Source organism: Crocuta crocuta, unplaced genomic scaffold (assembly GCF_008692635.1).
Source record: "Crocuta crocuta isolate KB4526 unplaced genomic scaffold, BGI_CrCroc_1.0 scaffold39, whole genome shotgun sequence".
NCBI classification, from domain to species: Eukaryota; Metazoa; Chordata; class Mammalia; order Carnivora; family Hyaenidae; genus Crocuta; species Crocuta crocuta.
The window spans coordinates 1,629,866-1,651,095 of NW_027533334.1; the positions used below are offsets into that span (position 1 = coordinate 1,629,866).

The 21,230-nt window shown below is 36.3% G+C and overlaps 1 protein-coding gene across 1 annotated transcript in view; it reads right to left on the bottom strand.

Annotated features, from left to right (window-relative positions):
* The window catches only part of ZFPM2 (zinc finger protein, FOG family member 2), a 373,593-nt gene that overhangs the window by 158,993 nt on the left and 193,370 nt on the right, over positions 1-21,230 (bottom strand). The window contains exon 5 of the mRNA XM_077748221.1: positions 4,862-4,973. Coding sequence (XP_077604347.1) covers positions 4,862-4,973 — 112 coding nt within the window. The remainder of the gene's footprint in view (positions 1-4,861; positions 4,974-21,230) is intronic.

Genomic DNA, 21,230 nt, shown 5'->3' on the forward strand with positions numbered 1-21,230 from the left:
AAAATGTGCCTACTCAGAAATAACAACTCCATGAAAAACTACATGATTCCTTATTTGAAATGAATTGAACGTAGAAACCCACACACTAATGGCTTAATTCTGAGTATTCAAAAACAACCTATTCACTTTGAATATGTGAGAAAGGTCACCATACTGTGCACACACTATTAAGTGAAGAATATAGAGAAGAAACGTCGATCTCCAATGCTCAACAGGCATTAGTGGATTTTAGGAGTTAGTGGGCAGGCCTTGCTACTCCTACCCCCCAGCATCCTCCCTTTAACTTCAGCATGGTGCTTTTTAGTATTTTTCCATTGGAGATAAGTAAATTAGAATTATCTGGAGTCTGTTGAGAATAATGGCAAAAAACAGATGACCCAACAGGTCTGGTCCATCAATGTCTGGATGAGCTAATTACTTTCTGGAATGACAGGGGGTAGTTGAGGCAGCATAAAAAGTACATCAGATTACAATATTAATGCCAAAATACTATACTTTTTTACTTTGATAAAACAAGATGATGGCAGCCTGTCACATAGCACTAAGTGATATAATATAATTTTATAATAATTATTTGATGGACACCCTGGAAATGAAAACTATAGTTATATTTAATTTTGCTATTAGCTCACATTTAATAATACTTTAAGAAGTAAGTATGCCTCTCAAATGGTAATAGTCACACATTAAGTGGCCTATCTAACACACCATAAGAAAATGATACCAAAAATTTCGCAGTCAAAGAATTTTAAAAAATGCTAAACATATGCGTTTTATATTCTCTTTGTAAACAGGTACTAGTATCATCTCAGATGGCCAGATCCCCATAATAATGATTTTGGCATAGAATTCATAAGTAATTTAGGTTCTTAGGTAGAAAACAAAACAAGGAAATGTAATTTTCACATCAGGAATTCATTTGTCATCTTTGGCGAGAGCTTCTTAGACATTAGGAATAATGTGTTGCATCTAAGTGCAGGAACATTATCAGTCCATTCAAGCAACTCCTCTTTTAAATCTGGCACCAGCACTTTGGTCTCATTTGGGGAACTATTTCTTTTCCATCTTCATGGCTCACATGGGGTTAATTCTACTCTAAGGGTGATTGTAGTCTGCCAGAGAGAGTGTTTAATTGGATCAAAGGTTGGTATGTGATGTGCCTTTCTCAAAACCCAGGAAAGCTCTGTTTTCACTGGAAGTGCGGTACTGGTTGGATTAGTCTGGAGCTTCCCACTACCTGAGGAGACCATTTCTGAAAACGAAACCCATGAAAGAAAGAAGAGGCAGAGGCCAGAATCTGGGGACAAAGTTTGAGCAACTGGATTAAGCTGTTCCTGAAGTCCAGAACATCCTCAGACTCTCAGTTTTATGAGGAGATGAATCTCCTTATTACCCCAACACACACACACACACACACACACACACACACACACACACACACGCACACTGTAATTCCTTTTATTTTTTGCATAAGTCAATTTCATTTGGATTTCTATCACTTGAAAACAGTACCAAGTAATAAGTAACATACATATTAGGAAAATGCCTCACATATTATGGATGCCCAAGTCAATACTTACTAAATCTAAATTGCTGAAACCTTCCAGCTACAAAACTCTTTTGCTATGAGGAGCCTTATCATACCTGCAGCCTAGGAAGACAGCAAACTCAGAGCCCACAAGGTCCTGATAGGAGTGCTTCCTTGGGTCATATTTTCCATGACTCAAATGATTCCTGGTACAATCCCAGTATATTAAGGTATTCACAGAACTTTGAGACATATTCTGGGTGAGCTATTCCCTCCCTCCAAAGGCAATCTGTATATTAGGAATTCGTATCAGGCCTTTGAAGTCCATCTAGGAGATCAGAACAGAGTTTACAGAAGGGTTTTTGAGTGTGTTACCCAGAACACTAATTCCAATGGGTGTCCACTGGAAAGGAAAAGAAAAAAAAATATCTATTTCATACGGTCAAATGAGTTAAATAGGTGTTTTCTTTTGTTTTGGTTTACTACAGAACTTCTCAAGAGCATTCACACCAGCAGGCATTGTGAGCTTTCCAGAGGGGCCACATTAGGCAGTATTAGCTCACAGCGTTTGTTCTTTAATGCACTTGGGGTTCTGTGTAATGTAATTGGGAAGTGCCATACTATAATATACATCTTTATGATATTAAGGCATAAAATACCTGAATGATCTAGAAGAATTTATTCATCATATAATAATGGCAAGGGGAAGTCAGAGTCACACATCAGAAGGGTACAGGGTTTGGAAACGTCAAGACCCAGTCTCAAATTTGGCTCCACTGTTAGCTCACCATGACCAGGGACAGCCATACTATCTTTCTCAATCATAATGCTAAACTATGTAAAAAAACAAAAACAAAAATACCCAAAAACCAAAAAAACAAACCAAAAAAAACAAACAAACCCCACACTACTTATCTTATTAAGCTGTTTGAAAGCCTAATGCAGGGAGAAATAATTCTAATGTGGGTAACTCAGACCCTAAGTTAGACAAATGTATGTTTGAACCCCATGCCAACCACTTACTAACTATGTGAATGTGGCAAATTACTCAACCCACCTAATTCTCCATTTCACCTTTTGTAAAATGGAGTAGTATATTAATTACTGCATAGGAGGCAGTAAATGAAGATGATATGAAATGCCTATACAAGTTGTTATTGCAGTGCCCGCCGTTTGAACCACAATACCAATAGTTCTTAAGTTGAACAATATCAAATTTACCTTTCATAAGTTAAGAACATTAAATAGCAGTGATTCATATGGTTCATCATCTGAGTATATGAAATGCTCATGACAGTTTCTGGCAACCACTCATCCTTTCTTTATCTGGTCAACTAAATATTTACTGAGTACTTTTTTTAATATAGCAGCATGCCATACCAAGGATAGAAAGGTGACTAAGACACACTTCTTGTCCTCAGTAATTACAGAGTAGATTGGAATGGAAGGCAATAATAACCAACTTTTAATTTTTTTCTTTTACTAAACGTTAATAGCTAACTTCTTACTTTTTCCCCTAGCTTTTAACTTTTTTACTCTTTTCTTGAGCCCACATAATAATGATCATAAAACAAGAACAATGAGAGAAGCACACATAGCTGGTATGGAAGTACCATGGAGAGGATTCAGGGGTGCTGAGTAACGATGGCTATTAGCAGCCATGTACAAGGCCAGCACGTAGTTGGGCTCAAGGCCTGCTTTATGAGTTAATTAATGAGTAACCTCCTATAAATTGCTCCAAATTATTTACTGCCAACCATAACACAAACACATAAACATGTTCAAGCTAAAGTACTCCGATGAATACAGCATTGCAGTTTTGCCATATTTCTTACATAGCAAAATAACAATCATTGCTCCCAAAAGAATGGCTGATTTAAAAGTGCAGTGGATTTGGATTATGGCAAGAGAACAGCTACTCTCTTGGTTCCTCCATATTATACTGCCATCGCAGAGAGAAGACATTGTACAACCAACATCTATTCCTAGTGATTAAGCCTCTATTCTGAGGCCACTTTTATATTCCTGCACTCTGAATGTGGGCACTGGTAAACTGGTTCAGTATACCATTTCCTTCCACTTTGATAGATCATGTTGACACATCCTGGGAAAATCCCACTTCCCTTCCAGCTAAAAGCTCCCACCAGCATCCCACAGGTATTTCAGGTTAGAAAATGAGTGGGTTTGGGACAAGCAATTATAGAAGGAAAAGGAATATAATCAGATCCTGGTGCACAGATTGTTTTCTTAGCTCACAAAATTCCCTCTTTCCGGTGTTTCAACTTTCAAAGGCTTATGGTAGTTTAAAGGCAATCCTCTTATAAGTGTACAAATTGTAATGATTATAAGAACAAGTTGTAATTGTTTCTAGCAAGTTTTTAAGAGTCTTTGATGTTATGATTAGTGTTTTATATGTTAATATATTGATAGGGGTGCTTATTTGCTTGTTCCCTTGTACGCTTTTATGGTTTCTAGGTTCACTGTGCAAATAAATCTTTGATCTCAGTAGGTCTATTTGGTTAAAAAAGAAAGCTAAAAGAAATTAAACATGAGAAGCCCAAGGTTTTGCAATATTTACGAAGAAGCAAGATTAGGGATTTCACTGTAAGAGTACTGAGCTGGGGCCCACAACCTGAGGATGGAGAAAAGTGCCCCAAACCACACCACACACGAAGAAGGGCCTGTGCTGGGGAGTGCCATCGCGGAACCTGGACTCCTTTGTAGCCAGGGTGTAGCTATGTGATGGCAGTCTGGGTTGATGCCACACTGAGCAAATCAAAGGCAAAGCTCTGCAAGCCGCATCGGCTTCCTCTTTCCGTTTGCCTCCTGCCCTTCAGAAATCACCATGGGGAAGAATTCTCCGTCTTTGCAATGGTTTCGTTTTCAGCTATGCTCATCATGAGTGATTTCAAGACAGTGGCTGGAATGCAGTGCCTCCTTGAGCATGCACCTTGACGCGAATTGCTAAGTTTCAAAAGGAATTTGCTTTCTTGTAGATAATGTCTAAGAGAGAGGAACTTGGGATTTCATCAAACTGGCTATCAATAAAGCTAACAGCAAGGAAGGCGCCAGTCACACCGCTCAAAGACAGGGTTAGGTAAATGTGTGCAGTGCTAAGTAATTAATGGTTTAACACTTTCTGTCTGTATTTTGTTCTGTATTTTGTACAGAAAAAACCCAGGAGGCTTTGCTGAGAACACAGGTTAGAGAGATTCAGGAGGGAAAAAGGAAGAGAGGGGATCAAATTTCACTCTGTATTCCCATTTCCCTGCTCACTTCAATGCTCAGGTTCCAAAACTCGCAGAGAGAGAGGGAAATGATTTCTGCATTTACCTTTGCTGTACACAATGCAGTTGTTTTTGTTGTCTTCTACTCCTTGCCAAGTCACATCCAGTAGCCACTTGGGACCAGAAGTCAGCACCATTGGGACCTGAGCCTTTGTCTTCTGTAGAAAGAATGATAACAGACAGATGCCATTTGCTTTTGTTGATTAAAAACTTGAATCATAACGGTACTAATCATTTTATTTTTACAAACAACTAAATCTCCCAAACCACAATCTGAGTCCTTATTCCCCTGTCTCATAATATCTTTTTAAGATGACAGAAGCTGTAAGGCTTTACTGCTTTCACTAATCTGACTGGTAGAATTATTATCAAGGATTTTTTTTTTTTTTCCTAAATGATACTGGATCAGATCTCCAAGATTAGACAGATCTCTTGCGGCTCTGAATTATAAAGAGAATGCAGATGACTTTCACTGCAAAGAGCAGAGTGTTTAGAAGTGAACTTTAGACACATTGTACTTTACTATCAACAGGATCTCACTATTTCCTGAAACAGACAGGAAAGAATTTAAAGAATCAGGATCCATTTCAAAGCTCTATCCTGAGCAACATTTTTATTAGAGTCGGAATTTATTTCGAATGAATAATGAAATCTACCCAACCCCCTTTGCTAAGTGAGGATATGTAGTCTGACTGTAACTGAAATAATAATAATGCTAATGATTCACCATACATTGTCTCCAGAAGGAGTATAAAAGAGGAATGGTGAATAAATTCAGATGCAGAGCAACTAAAGCAGGACATGCCTCACTCTGAGAAGCACAGAAGCAGGAGACACTTGCCCTAGTTCAAACAAAATACTTCCTGTTGTACATTTTCAACATAAGGCTCAAAAGGTTTATCATTTTAGGCTCTTTGGCACCCAAATTATTTGTCTTTAATTACATTAAACATGGCAGGAAATAAACTGAGGAGGAAACAAGTGAGCCTTAGCAAGATTGCTGCTTCCCGATGAGTCACAGTGAACTGGCAGTCAGACTTTTATCATCCACCAGACCATGTCTGTATATCAAATATCACAAAACCCAGAGTACAATGCAGGGTTTCAAGGTAATGTTTGAACTGAATCTTCACCTAGATATGATCCTGCCACAGAGATCGTGGCTCATTCTCGGATTTTGCCACAAATTTCCCAAATTGGCATTAATACATATTCACTCAAGGAGTTCTGTGTAATCTGGTCATTTCAAATCTCTCAGGAATCTGGAAAACCCACCCCCCACTGAATGGCAACAATGCTAGCGCCTGAGACAGGGATCTATTGTTAGCTGCAAACCCATATTGACAACTCAGTGTAAGATGAATGTTAACTCAATTCTTGAAGTATCAAGTATATTATATGAGGTAAAACTACTGTAAAATACACCGTTTAATGAAAAAAATCAACCATCGTGGATAAATTTTTTAAAAAGTCTGGAAACATATTTCAAATATTCACTTTTCAACTATACACCTTAACTGTTTACTTTTCAACTATACTCCTTAATATTTGCAAGTACAATGATTAAAAACACTTATCTGGTGCTCTACACATTCCGGGAAACTTCTCTAATAACAAACTATAGATATTATCTCTGAAACTATAGTCTTCAAGGATGGTTATCTGAAAGCCCTGGAGGAAAGAAGTAATTTTATATTATACTATTTTTTAACAATACAGGCAAAAATGTTATCAAGTTATTTTTATGGTTATCAGTCTGAGTGACCATTTTTATTTACTTCCATTTGAAAACAGAATTGAGGACAAGTACGCTTCTTCAGTCTGAAATGATAATGACCCACATCCAATTAACATTAGGTCTTAATTACGCATATGTCAGCTCCTTTTACTTACAGAGAAACAGGTAACCCACCGATCAGGCTCAGCAGGTCTCCAGGCAGTAAGCAGAACAAGTGATAGAAGAGAGTCCACCATTACGATAGACAGACCTTCATTATGTAGGAGATTTTGTGATCTTATTTGTAACATCTGCTTTCTTCTGGTTTTAAATAACAGATTTCAACAACAGGCATCTTCCTCATTTCTAGTGTACTCTTATTTTGTGGGAAAGACATGCTTTTTATTTAACCTTTATACTCCATAGTTCTTAAAGCCACATCGTTTTCTACACAGTAAATCTGTTTTTACCATTTTACACAGATAATATGAAAAATAGATATTGATCATTTAAATTCTTTAGGGAATATTTTAGTGTAAAGTAAGTCAATTAACTTGCTGATACTATAATCTTCCATTCATTTTATGAATATACAAGCCACCTCCATATACAAAATATAAAATATGAATATTTTAGTGTAAAGTAAGTCAATTGATTTGCTGATACTATAATCTTCCATTCATTTTATGACTATACAAACGACCTCCATCCTTAATATTGGTGCTAGCAATATTAAGACATCTTTCTTTTTGGTGAAAGGTACAGATACATAAGAAAAAGCTGAATATAACGCAGAAAGTAGCATGGTAAGGAGCGAAAAGTCATGTGTAAATTGTTTTGGGATTAATGCAGGCCAAGAGAGAAAGTTCTGTCCTATGGATTCTGGGACAGTATCATAGAGGAAGTGACATTTAGACAGGATCTTAAAGGATAAATGGGGAACATTTGCAACTGGTATACCATAGGCAAAGTCTGAGCAGTATATGAGTCATGAGTACAGGCAATGGTGAGTAGTTCTGGGATTCTTTGGTTTTGAGTTCTTATAAAGTCTTTAGAGCCATTCTTGATACGTAGAAAGCACTAGATAAGCATTAGCTATCATCATCATCGTCATCTCTATTTTCATTACTGATAGGTGGAAGAGGAATAACAGCAGTGTGTCTGGAAAGGCAGGTTAGAAGCTATTGTGAAAGACGTTTTCATACCAGGCAAAACCTTTTAGGCTTAAATTTCTAAGCAAAGGGAGCCAGTAAAGATTGTTTAACCAGAAGGAATAAGGGTACTATTATTTACGCTACTTATGCAGGTTTTTTGTTAGACACTTTCCTTACTTATTTAGTCTTTATATCCATTCTCAGATAAAAAAGAAAAACTTGCAACTCAAAGATTAATGACTTCTTTTAGGTCAAAGAGTTGGTAAAAGGAAGACATCATATCTATTTCTAGCTGTTTCCAGATACTACACCTCCTGGAGTGACCAACCAATTTCCCCAGGATGCTGGATTTTTAGTATTTAAACCAGAAATTCCTTGGCAATCTGGGCTGACTTATCCACCTCCACCCCTACTATTACTACTACTGTTACAACAATATTGCTGACTTACATCTATTGAACACTAAATGTTGGGTACTATACTTCCCTTCAATGATCTTTTCTGATTTTTAAACTCTAGGGCTTGGGTAGTAATATTTTTTCCATTTAGTACATAAGCAAATTAAGGTTTAAAGGAATTAATTTCATGGTGCAAATAAAAATAGTTAATTAATATCTTTCCTTAATAGTAAATTAGGCATTATACCTTTTAAAACTTTGGAAACCTTTATTATACCTGGACATAGGCAGAATCTGACTTATTAAGAAACTGAATTGAAGGGAAAACAATTTCTTTTACTCTAAGTCAATAAAGCAAAAGCAAAAATGTAGCTAAGGCTTGCTGAAAGCTATACCAAAGCTGTAAAGTAAATAATAAGTAGATAAAAAATCTCAAGGGACCAGTTATTACAGTTTTGAGGACGTAAGTCAATTTCTTTCTGAAGAAGTCAACTTTCGTAGAGATTGACTGACTTCAAAGAAGATTACCAAGTGTGAGAAGGAAGGAGTTAGCCAGGATTATATGAAATCTACACTCCAGCAAAATCCATGAATAGAAAATAACAATAATATCCACATTGATCATTAGGTTCCCTTTCCCATGTCTCTATCATAAGGACTCGTACGAGTCTAGAATGTTAAGAACTGCAAGCAACTTCAAAGTTCAATGAGTTTCATTCCCTAATTTCACAAATGAAGAAAGTAAGGCCAAGATGTTTATTGGCATTCTACAGAGCATACAGTTGGCACAATATGTTAGGAAAGAGCATGGATATAAGTGTTGTCCATGCCCTAATTCTCTGGAATCTGTCAATATGTTACCTTGCTTGGGAAAAAGGATTTTTAAAGAAGTGATTAAGGCTTAGGACTGTGAAATGGTGGAAATATCCTAGATTGTCTGGATAGGCTCAGTCTAAACACCTGAGTTCTTGAAACTAGAAGAGAAAGGCAGAACAGTGGATCAAAGGGACTCCATATGAAAAGCATTCCACCTGCCTATGCTGCCTTTGAGCATGGCATACTGAGATTATAAACCAAGGAACACAATGGTGTCTAGAAGCTGGGATGACTCTCAGTTTCAGGAAGCAAGGACACAGAGACCTCAGTTTTGCAACCTCAAGGAACTGAATTCTGCCATGAGCTTGAATAGCGGGAAAGATATTCTCCCCTGGAACCTCCAGAATGAAATGCATTCCCTTGATTTTAGTCTAATGAGATCCATATTGGACCTCTCATCTACAGAACTGATAATAAATTCTTGTTGTTTTAAGCCACTAAATTTGTGGTGATTTGTTTCAGCAGCAATAGAAAACACAAAAGGGATTCGTATTTACTGATTTACAGTTAAAAAAAAAAACAAACCTTTAAGTTCCTTATCAAATGTACTCAAAAAGTGTGAAAGAGCTTCTTAGTTGGAATAACATCAAACCTACATTGTCATTCCACCATTATTAGATATACTTAATGTTCTTGTTTTATAGTACAAGAAAAAACATAGCGGTGACTATAATAATTTCTGCTTCTACAATTAAGTATTTAAAACATTTCATGATTTACTGTTGACTTTATAGTTGAGGGAGAACAGAAAGGACAATGCTTTCTTGGAGTCGGATGACTTAGGTTTGAGTCCTACTATGTGCTGTGGGCAGGCTCCATGACTGGGAAATCACTTAAACTTGAATGTCCTCAATTTCAGATTGCACATCTGTAAAATGGGGATAATAGTTTCTATTTCAAAGGTAGTTGTCTAAAGCAACCAGCACAGTGTTTAGTACACTGTAGATGCATGTCAAACTTCTGCTGAATCGCTACATGAATAAATGAACTAAAAATGTACAAAAAGCATTCACTGAACCTTTACTTCTCAGGTGATGGCAATGTCTACAGTTATTAGCATAAAAATCAACAGAAAAACTCCTAATTATCTAATTTAGACATGGTGATAGTCATTAGGGCTATTGAGAAATTGTTTCCAACTCTCTCCACTTTCCAGATCTCTTTTAAAGACAGGTATGGCCATGTGACTTCATGTGACCAATAAAACTGAACATGAGATAACTCATGTCACTTCCACACAGAAGCAAGAGGAGCCAATGGATTCACTACCACACCCTGCTTTTGCTGCAGTGATCCTCAGAGGATGCAAGGAGGAAGCCTTGGCAATCACAATGGCCATGTAGGGTGATAAGGAAAGAAACTTTTTTTTTTTATGTAAAAAGCCATTGTGATATTAGACTTGCTTGCAACCTCAGCAAAACCTAGCTTATCCTCACTTATGCAAAGCTTTTTCCCATTTTTTTTTTCTGTATTCAATAACCTATGGGTTTTTACAGGTTAAAGTTTGCACTTTATATCTAGGCAGTCCCTTTCAGTAATAAATCAATTCAAGGTACATAACAGGAGGCCTGAGTTTCAGTTAAACTGGCATGTTTTAAAAAGAAAAAGAAATAGTGTGCACTTCTGAGGCTCCACGTTGTAAGTTAGAAAAATGTGCACTCCTGTACACTGTTTGAACCCAGAGTTTCATGCTTCGACAGCCTACAACGAGACAAACTTGACAAGGACAAAATGGGTCAAAAGTGTCATTTCTTAGGAATAATTAGAATCATCTAATGTGGATAAAAGAGGTCAAACCAGCATCCACTTCTCACTAACCTCTGGAGTTACTGGACCGACAAAGGAGGTAGCCTTCAATAAATGTTTATACTCAAGCCAAAAGGTTAATGGAGATAAAAGTAGACAGCCCAAAGGTAAAGAACAGAGGATAATTCTAACCCAAGAAACTGGTGACATAATGCAGTCTCAGGGATTCCAAATTTTGCTGGAAATATTTGTTGAGGATTTCCAAAATGAGGCTTAGGAAGAGCTAAAAGTCTTAGGAAAATCTGACCTATGAGAAGAGCCTGACTTTACAGCCTTTTAAAAGAACTAGAAGTGTCACTTGATGGAAAAATTGGCTTCCCTTGACTTTAGCTTGGGAAGTATAACAAAATCTCATTAGGAACTCTGAAGCCAATGCCATGAGAAGTAGTTTGATGTGGATAAAAATGCTCTTGGTATGTTGATTCCTTAACTAGGCAATAGGTGAAAAGGGCTGAAGCCTGGTTGACAAAATTAATAGCAGTTTCTATTCTCTCCAGCTATGAAAACATATTTGATAGTAGGCATAGAAAATTTTCCAAATTACTGTAGACATCAGATTGAGAACCAGAAAAAAGCCAATCTCCCCCAACTGAATTATTGCCTACATCTAAGTGAAAAAATGGTACTGTATGTGATTTGACCTTGTACTTACCACACAGTAAAAGTTTCAGTTAATATATCCAAGCAGTTCTCCACACTGGAATTAAATTTAAACATAATCTTACAGTTACAAAAACATTGTATCACTCTCCCTTTAACTGTATGAAGTTTCTAGTGACAGTGAGCTTGAATTTAAAAATTCCCTTCACAAACAGTCTATCCTATGCGAGCATAATAACTTAAGATCTTGGAGTACCAAGAGTGGGGAGAAATGTCAAGTAATAATGCAAGGCCCTACACAATTGTGTTTTCAGTAGTTCTGTGCATGACATATAGTCTCAACATCGCTGATTTGACTGAAACTATAAAAACTTTTAGTATGGGAGTGCCTGGATGGCTCAGTTGGTGGAGAATATAACTCTTGATCATGGGGTTGTGGGTGTGAGCCCCATGTTGGGTGGAGATTTACTTAAATAACGTATTTAAAACCTGGACTTTTAGAATGAAGATTGCCACTGACTAAACTTGTGGTTTTTAGTAAACATCCTTTAAAAGTTATACAGGACACCCTGTGAAATGTTTGAGCTTGATGCTGCTGAGGCCAATAATTATGTTTTCTTTAAAAAAACAGAGTATCACTTTAGACTACATAAACAGAATAACTCTATTCCGTGGGGTCTTGTAGGGTCAACATTATCTGTGTGATGATATAAAAACAGGTTTCTCAGCAATACCTAAACATTCTCCATGACTAATTAATGTCAGACATCATTCAGACATGACTAGGTTTTTCAAGCATTTCCATGAAAAATCATGTGCTTCCATCTAAAAACTGATAAAATGGCCACTGAAGTACACTGGGATGTCCTGTGAGTTAGTGTTGCACCTTCCTTTTATTTACTGTGTCTAAAAATGAGAGAGAGAGAGAGAGAGAGAGAGAAACAGAGATACAAACAGATTTAAAGAAGTAATTAGGGGCACCTTGCTGGCTGTCAGAAGAGTGTGCAACTCTTGATCTTGGGGTCATGAGCTTGAGCCCCACAATGGATATAGAGATCACCTGAATGAATGAATGAATGCATAAATAAATATAAATAAATAAATAAATAAATAACTTAAAAGAATGAAGAAGTAACTTTAGGAACTTTAAAACTCATACCAAGTATTTTACCTACAGTAATTGTTTAGGAAACAGCAAAACTCAACTTAGTAAAAGATAATCAAGTTTCCATTGCTTGAAAAAGGCTAGATGTGCTAGGCACATTTTCAAACTCAAGTTCAAATAAATTAAGAATAGTCTTAAATTAGAAAATACATAAAAAGTCTAAATTGGAAAGGTGTCCATAATGTGCTCTACGAAAGACTGCTACACTGTACCATTAGGCACAGGATAGATTTATGAATGGAAATACCAGGAAGGTTTCATTAGAATAGCATTTCTCTTGAGCACAGTTCCACAAAATATCCTTTAAGGACAGCATGAGAGTGAAATTCCAGAGAACTCTGCTAACAAACGTCTTTAAGATCACTGTGGTATGTGGGATCTCAAACACGAGAAGAGACTTTTCAAAAACAAAATGAGTGTGAAATAAAATGATAGAATTCTTGGCTACTATATCCATCCATACTCCTTATGTCAAAGACAGTTTTATCTCTAAGAACCAAAAATTTAAATAATCATTATCTCTGAAGTGTATTTGCCTTTAGTTCTCAAAATTGTGGAAACCCATTATCACAACATGAGTCACTGATTAAAGAGAGAATTTTCAGTATAAGAAATAATGATCTTTTAAGAAAGTGAACGCAAATAGTTCCATATATCCAGGTCATTAAAGTAAACTCTTTACTTCCAAAAAAAGATTATTTCATGATAGTTAGAAAAAAAATATAAAATTATTGTTTAAGAACATACACATGAGAGACAGATATTTCATTTTTCAAATGGGAAGAATCTCTAAAGGAATAACAAACAAGTTATCCAGATATTTATTATACTTTCATTTTCAAAAAAAAAAAAAAGAATAGATTCATTTCTCTTTCCCTTTTGCCAACTCACTCCCACAGTCTCATCTGTTCTCCACATATATTTGGCTCTAAAGAGGAACTACTCCCTCCAAGCTGGCAACCATTAACTTCAACCTTTTATTTTATACAGTTCTGAAAGTCACAGAGTGTTTAAGGAGTGTTGTTTTGCTCCTGGCAGAATTTCTGGGCTTGCACCTAGTGCAATGTGCAAAAGAGTGTCAGCACCGAAGCCCTGGGAAGGAAAAAGTGAATTGCTCACGAGTATCCACCCCCCCTCACGTAAACCTGTGGCGGGGAGCAGGGACCAGGAAATGCGTGATCCCAGCTGTGTGACCTGGGGCCAATCATTTAACCTCTCATGGTTTCGTCTTTCTGCTTTGTAAGACGATCTCATATGAACTTCCAGCTTGACAGTAACATCATAAGACTTCCTATTATACAATTTTTGTCAAGTCTAAACTCAAATCTTGAGTGTGCAAATATTTATGAAAATTTAACACACTGGGCTTATACTGACCTAAGCAAACCCTACTATTTTTTAATTGGTGATGCAGTAAATAAAGCCACCTATTGTATTTTACCTTGGAATATTAATACCAAGGAAAACAGTGGAGTCAGAGAAAGTGGTATGCTGGTGTGGTCAAAATAAAAATGTTAGTATGAAGAATTATATGGAGTGTGTTTCAGATATATATACACAAACACACACATTCAACTATCGATGACCTATTTACACATAAAAAAAATAGTGGTCAATTCTATTCAGCAGTCTCTTTTTGAGATTTACCCCAAAGGCATTCTGTGGAAGAAAGAAAAAGCTATATCCTGCACAAAGTCATCCTCAGATACTGAGATATGTCTGTCCCTCATGAATTAATCCACTGCACTATGTAATGAATCTTTCGGACACCTTTTAGACTGTCTCCTTATTACCATTTTAGCCAATCTTAATATCAGCTTTTCCCCTCCAAAGAAAAAGGGCAATCTTGTTATTAACAACAGAGTAGATTTTAAAACCAAATGAAGAGGCTTTTTTCCCTTTTATATACATGTTTTGTTTTCATGATTTGTACCTCTATAACCACACATTATTAAGAACTCACCTATATCTTGAACTTAAAATATACCTACGATTTGAAACTGATGTTAAGAGTCTCACATCAACTGGAAGACTAGGAATGAGAAAGAAGTCTCCAAAGAGAAAGAAACCAAATGATGGCATCGTTAAACCATATAGTTGGTGCTGTGATATATGGAGCACCTTTTGGGGAAGCAGATTATTATGAGACAAATTATTTAAAGTTGGGTGCAAAAGCTTACAAGCTTGGCAGTCTGGTTGGCAGAAGCGTGAAGGTGCTACAGACGAGCGGAACAAAGCTTATCTAATCTGTGAGATGTTTTAATAACAGGAATATTGCAAACACTTAAATTAAGTATGTAAAGTAAATCTCTGACCATGAGAGTAGTTTTCAATATTCTTCTCGAAACAACAAATGCAGAAGGACCATACTCATTCTGAACTTCCAGAGAATAAAAGCCAAGTGCCCAACTCAATGAGCGTGTCCTTCCCTTCCAGAGGCACGCCACTTTGTTTTCCATGGAGAAAAGCACAGAGAAGAAGATGCCGACCAATGAAACTGATTCACCTCCACAAGCTCCCAATCCAGGGGACCTTTGTTCAATATATCTGTAGGTCTGGAGCAATGGAAGGAATGTGCTATGAAAGCAGAACCAAATGAGATAAACCTTTATTAATACTGTCCCTGGATAAACTTCTCAAACCATATTCTTTACAAAGGAGTAGAAATATGAATAAAAGCTTCAACATGTTAAATAATGTTTATATGACAAACTAATACACCTGTAAAAACTTAAATGGCTGAGTGCAAATACCAGGGGTTAAATTCTGCATTTCGTACACAATATTAAAGGTTGGACCACATTGGTTTACATTGTCCAGATGTGGTATCTGTTACATAAAAGATGTAACCTTATGTATAAAATTATTCTAATTAGTAGTGAGTGATCAGCATTATTTTTGCTTGTTTGTTTCAGGTTATTTAAATTATAGTTAGTTAACGTATAGTGTAATACTGGTTTCAGGAGTAGAATTTAGTGATTCATCACTTACACACAACACCCAGTACTCATCGCAAGTGCTCTCTTTAATACCCATCACCCATTTAGCCCATCCCTCATGTACCTCTCCTTCAACAACCCTCAGTTTCTTCTCTATATTTAGGAGTCTCTTATGGTTTGCTTCCCTCTCTCCCTTTTTTTTTCTTCCTTCCCCTGTGTTCATCTGTTTTGTTTCTTAAATTCCACATGAGTGAAATCATATGGTATTTTGTCTTCCTCTGACTGACTTATTTCACTTAGCATAATAAACTCCAGTTCTATCCACTTTGTTGCAAATGGCACAATATCATTCTTTTTGATGGCTGAGTAATATTCCACACATATATACATATATATATGAGTCTGGTGTGTATCATACCCCACATCTTCTTTATCCATTCATCAGTTGATGGATGCTTGGCCTCTTTCCATAGTTTGGCTATTTTTGGATTTCTTTATGCCATTTCTATTTTGAGAGACTTATTTAGGTTATTCTGCTTTTAAAATAATCACTTTATACTTTACTAGAAATTAGGTATTCATTATTCAATAAATATTTATTAAGTACCTACTACATATAAAACTCTTAGAGTCATAATGATGAGAGTTACACTTCCTCTAGATGCTCACAGTATGTTGATAATAAAAATACCTAAGTGACATACACATAGATTATTTATTTATTTATTGATGTTTTTATTTACTTTTGAGAGAGAGACAGTGTGAGCAGGGGAGGGTCAGAGAGAGAGGGAGACAAAGAATCAGAAGACAGTCTCTAGGCTCTAAGCTAGCTATCAGCACAGAGCCTGACATGGGGCTCAAACCCACGAACTGTGAGATCATGACCTGAGCTGAAGCCAGTCGCTCAACTGACTGAGTCACCCAGGTGCCCCTATTATTTAAATCAATATTTACAATCAATCTCATGATATTTCAAGTATATGACTAATACATTTGGAAATCTCAATGTGAATTTGATGGTCCATGACCAAATGACACTGTAGTAAGAGATGAGAAGTGACTAATAGACTAATTTTAAAGGATCTTCGTGACAATTTAAGATTACGCTTTACTTTTTACTTTAGAGGGAGAGAGCATGAATGGGCGGAGTGGCAGAAGGAGAAAGAGAGAGAATCTTAAGCAGGCTCCATGCTCAGTGTGGAGCCTGACACAGGGCTTGATCCCAAGACCCTGGGATCATGACCTGAGCCAAAATCAAGAGTCAGATGCCCAACTGACTGAGCCACCCAGGAGCTCCTAGGATTACACTTTAATTTTAAAGTTAAAAACACTGAAGTTTTCTCCAGTATACACTGAAAATCTATAAAATATAGCTTATATTTTAACAATTATATCTAAAATCCAATTATAAAAACTTGTATTACATTTATAGCTTGATTTAAGCCACACACTTCTACTTCTACCAACATTGGTTTACTATATATTCATTTAATTATTACTATGAAATAAAGTATATCAAAAACATATTATAAATATTCCAAAAGTTGAAATATTTGGCAAAATGTAGTCAAGATAAACTATGTACATACTATTTTAAGTATACACTAATTATCACAATTAACATGCCTTATTAACAGTCACATTTTAGAAGTTGCCCTTGGGTGCCACGCTGAGTTTGCACCACATCTCCACCTAGGAGCTGTAGGACCTAGGATAAGTTACTTAACTACTCTGTTTCTTCATCTCTAAAATGAGTATAATACAAGCAAGTATTTATGTCACAGGATTACGTTGAGGATTAAACAAGTTAATGTATATAATGAGCTTAAAGCAGTACCAGGTATGTTAGTGTAGGCAAGCGTTTGGCTTATGTTTCTAATACTCCTAAAGAAATTTGTTTCCGGGGTGCCTGGCTGGCTTAGTCTGTAGAGCGTGCAACTCTTGATCTTGGGGTTTTAAGTTTTAGCCCCATGTTGGGTGTAGAGGTTACTTAAAAACAAAATCTTTAAAAAAATTACTACTAATAAAAAAATTGTTTCCATCAAAATGCAAAATTCTCAGTAAAACAAGAATTTGGGCTGGGTGGAAAAGTGACACATTTCCCTAATATGTGATTTATAACATTTCATTAAGTATTAACTACGCTAAAATTCTAGATGCTGAATTACTTTTTGAATTAATTTTCACAATCCCACTGTTACATCCATTTTTAAAAAAAATGTTTTTTATTTAATTTTGAGAGTCAGGGAGAGGCAGTGTGAGCAGGGGAGGGCCAGAGAGAGAGGGAGATACAGAATTCGAAGACAGGTTCCAGGCTCTGAGCTAGCTGTCAACACACAGCCCAACACAGGCCTTGAACCCATGAACCGTGAGATCATGACCTGAGCCAAAGTCAGATGCTTAACCGGCTGAGCCACCCAGGCACCCCTGTTACATCCATTTTGTATAGGTAAGAACTGAGGTTCTAAAATATTAAACAACGTGTTCAAATTCACATTGCTGGAAAATGCCTTAACCGTGAACTCTTTTCTATTTTTCTCTTAATCTGTAAGAAACTAAATTCTTTCCATGGTGTTAAAGCAGTAAGAATCTTCTTAGGGATTGTGTTAAATATCAATTCTTCATGTCCATTAAAAACTAGCTTAAATGATCTTCCATGAGTCAGTAGTTAGCAGTTTCTGTTTTACATTATGCATGATTCCTAGCTGCACTTTGTATAAGCTAATTGCATGGTGCCTTATTAATAACCTTCAGAGTTTTTTGAGCTGTGAAATTTATAGGTTTATAGCGAATTGTTTCTCACATTTGCACAGTTTTGAGTCTTGAAAGTATAGTTGAGATACTAAATGCCAACATCAGGCATCAACTGGGTATAAGTAGAACAGAGCTGAACATAGTCTAGTTAGTGATCTTAAAAATATTGAAACATAGGCAATACTTTTCATATTTTTATTTTTATGACTACAGGCATTTTATAGCCATAGAAATGTTTATAGGTTAACAATGGATAAAAAATAGTCTATAAAGATATTTTCAATCATAAGCAGAATTCATGATGAGATCCAAGGTGTCTTTAGGCTAAAATTCACTCTACTCAGCACTGGTTATCCAAGAACAAATGAATAATGGATTCTCTTGGTGCCCCACTGGTCAACGGACAGAGTAGAGCCTCATCATAGTACTTCACAGTGAGGTACTGACATATACTTGGGGCAGCAAGGCAGTCCAGACAGGCCTTTGTGTCTGATTGGTCAATTCTACTCTTCAGAACCTCTGCATGTACCTACTTAAGAAACCCAAACTGCATTGCATAGTCTTGGCGCCCTGATGGGGGGAGGGGGAAGTGTTTACTAAAAGAAATATCTCGGTCTGAGTTTAGTTAGCATGTCCCCAACTTAAACTGGCTTGCTCACAGGGAGACTGAAAAACAAACAAACAAACAAACAAACAAAAACCAGAGAGCAGTTTCACCTGCCAATAGAAGGTCAAGGTCAAACTGGGAAATCAAAAAGGAGCCTCACTAAAAAGCATTGGGGAGAAATAGTGCAGAGGTAGAAAAAAGGTAGTTCCTTTGATTCAGTGGGTCTGAAACTGAAGAGTTCAGTTGTGATTCAAATATTATTTATGACATACAGTATTCTTCAGTGTGGTAGCACAATGAGGAAAAGCAGCAGCAATCTCAGTTTGTACATTACAGACTTAGCAGATAGGCAGTTATTAACACAGTGGCTAAAAGCATGAGTTCTAGAGTCAGATTGCTTAAGTTGAAATCCAACCTTTGCTACCCATCTATGACGTGATCTTGGTCAGTAAACTCTCCTTCTCTGTGCATCAGTCTCCCCATCTGTAAAATGAGAATAATAATGCCTCCTGGGGGTGATGTGATGTGAGATAAACTAATACTTATAAATCACTGACAATGATACCTGACAAACAGTAAGTGTAGATTTATAATCATTATTTACATTGATTTGGGGAAATGGAGAAAAATTTAATCTATGAAAAGTCTTGTGCCTATTTAATTCATTCTATCCAGACATCAACAGAATGATCAACGCAGCATGCTATAAATATGTAAGTGAATTTACTATTTTGGCCAACCTTTTTAAATACTAAATAAATTGGCTAGTGGGGAGACATCCATAATACTAGTAGCACAAATAAAAGATTTTTATGGCAACTTAAGGTTAGTTGAATAAAATCTTACCTTCTATGATAAAAAGCCTTACATATTGGTTATAAAATAATTTATTCTACTGAAATTACTCCAAATTTTCCACCTATTGTTTTTACTAGCACCTACAAGATCTAAACACTTGCTTCTAGGGCATCTGGGAAATAATTTGAAAAGGATCTAGACATTGAGTTCCTAATTATGCCACTCCCCTGCCTTGATTCTAAATTGGGATTTTCTGAGCTAGTTCAAAAATTTTAAATAATGCAAATTTTTCTCATATCATGTGCTGGAACAAAGCCCTAATGTAACTACCATAATTTAAAGTTTTTATTTCAAATTTTAAATATGTTGTCTCATTTGTCAAAGACAACCAAACCAAACCCAAAGCAAAACCCCTCATGATTACAAAGTCTATGACCTCTTCACTTATAATTTCTATTTCATGCTAGTATGCTAGTTAGATATATTTTCAAAAACGATCTACGAATTCACTAAATTTAGGTTTAAGCTTTATCTCTAAGCGGTTGGATTACCTTGGTCAAAATATATTACCTCCCTGAGCCAGTTTCTTCATTAATAAAGGAGAAGACCAGGATGCCAGGACTCATAGGGGCACCTTCTGGTTCTAGAACTTCCTGTACTCTAAATGGAAGAAACTTGTGAATAGACTTGTCTAACATTACTCAACCTTTTAAAACCTATGCTCTCCTTTCTTTATGTCACAAATTCATGGTGTCTTTTGATAAAAATTTAAATAAGCACAGTGACTATAAAGATATTAATGAAATGACACAATGGTGCCCCCTCCTCTAGAAGCAAAGACAGAATCCCTTTAACAAATACACATACTCACATGCATACTCTCTGATGGGGCTCATCTCCCTTTAATTTGAGAATCCCGAAACAATGTCGCTAATTCACAGTGAGGTAGAATATTCCCTAATTGAACTGCAGGAAAGGAAATGTTAAACTACAAACTCAGAGTTTGCTCTGCCTTCTGACTTATGCAGAGCAAAATAACTTATTTATGGCTCTATCTTCCATATCTTTTGAAACTGTGCACCCCCAGGTAATGCACGAGCTTGAGCATATATTTCCATGTTACGCTACTACAGACTAACCCAAATTTCAGTTTCAAATGACCAAGACTCTAGTGTTTGTTTGTTTGTTTTTAATGTTACTACCCTTTACAGTGTTGTAAAAAGCATCCTTTCTATCATATGTATGCAATGAACACTTTGCAGTGTTTGTTGACAAGGGCACAACATGCAAGATACACAAATGTCCTCTTTGGCCAAAATCAGACTACTCTAGAATATATGGAAGGAAGATTGGTAGTTTCGCGCTAGACCAGTTTAAGCCACACTAAAGTAAACTCAGTCAAAAGCCAGTTGATAGTTAAGTCTCAACCATGGGAAATGGCACCATGTCTGTTTTTATTACATATAATACTATGTGTGGATTTTAAATAAAATGGATAATTTTAGAGATCCCTCCCATTTAAGCATTGTGGATAGACTACACATAGCAAAATAAAAAAAAAAAAAAAAAAAAAATTTATGATTTTCCCTTTTTTGAAACAC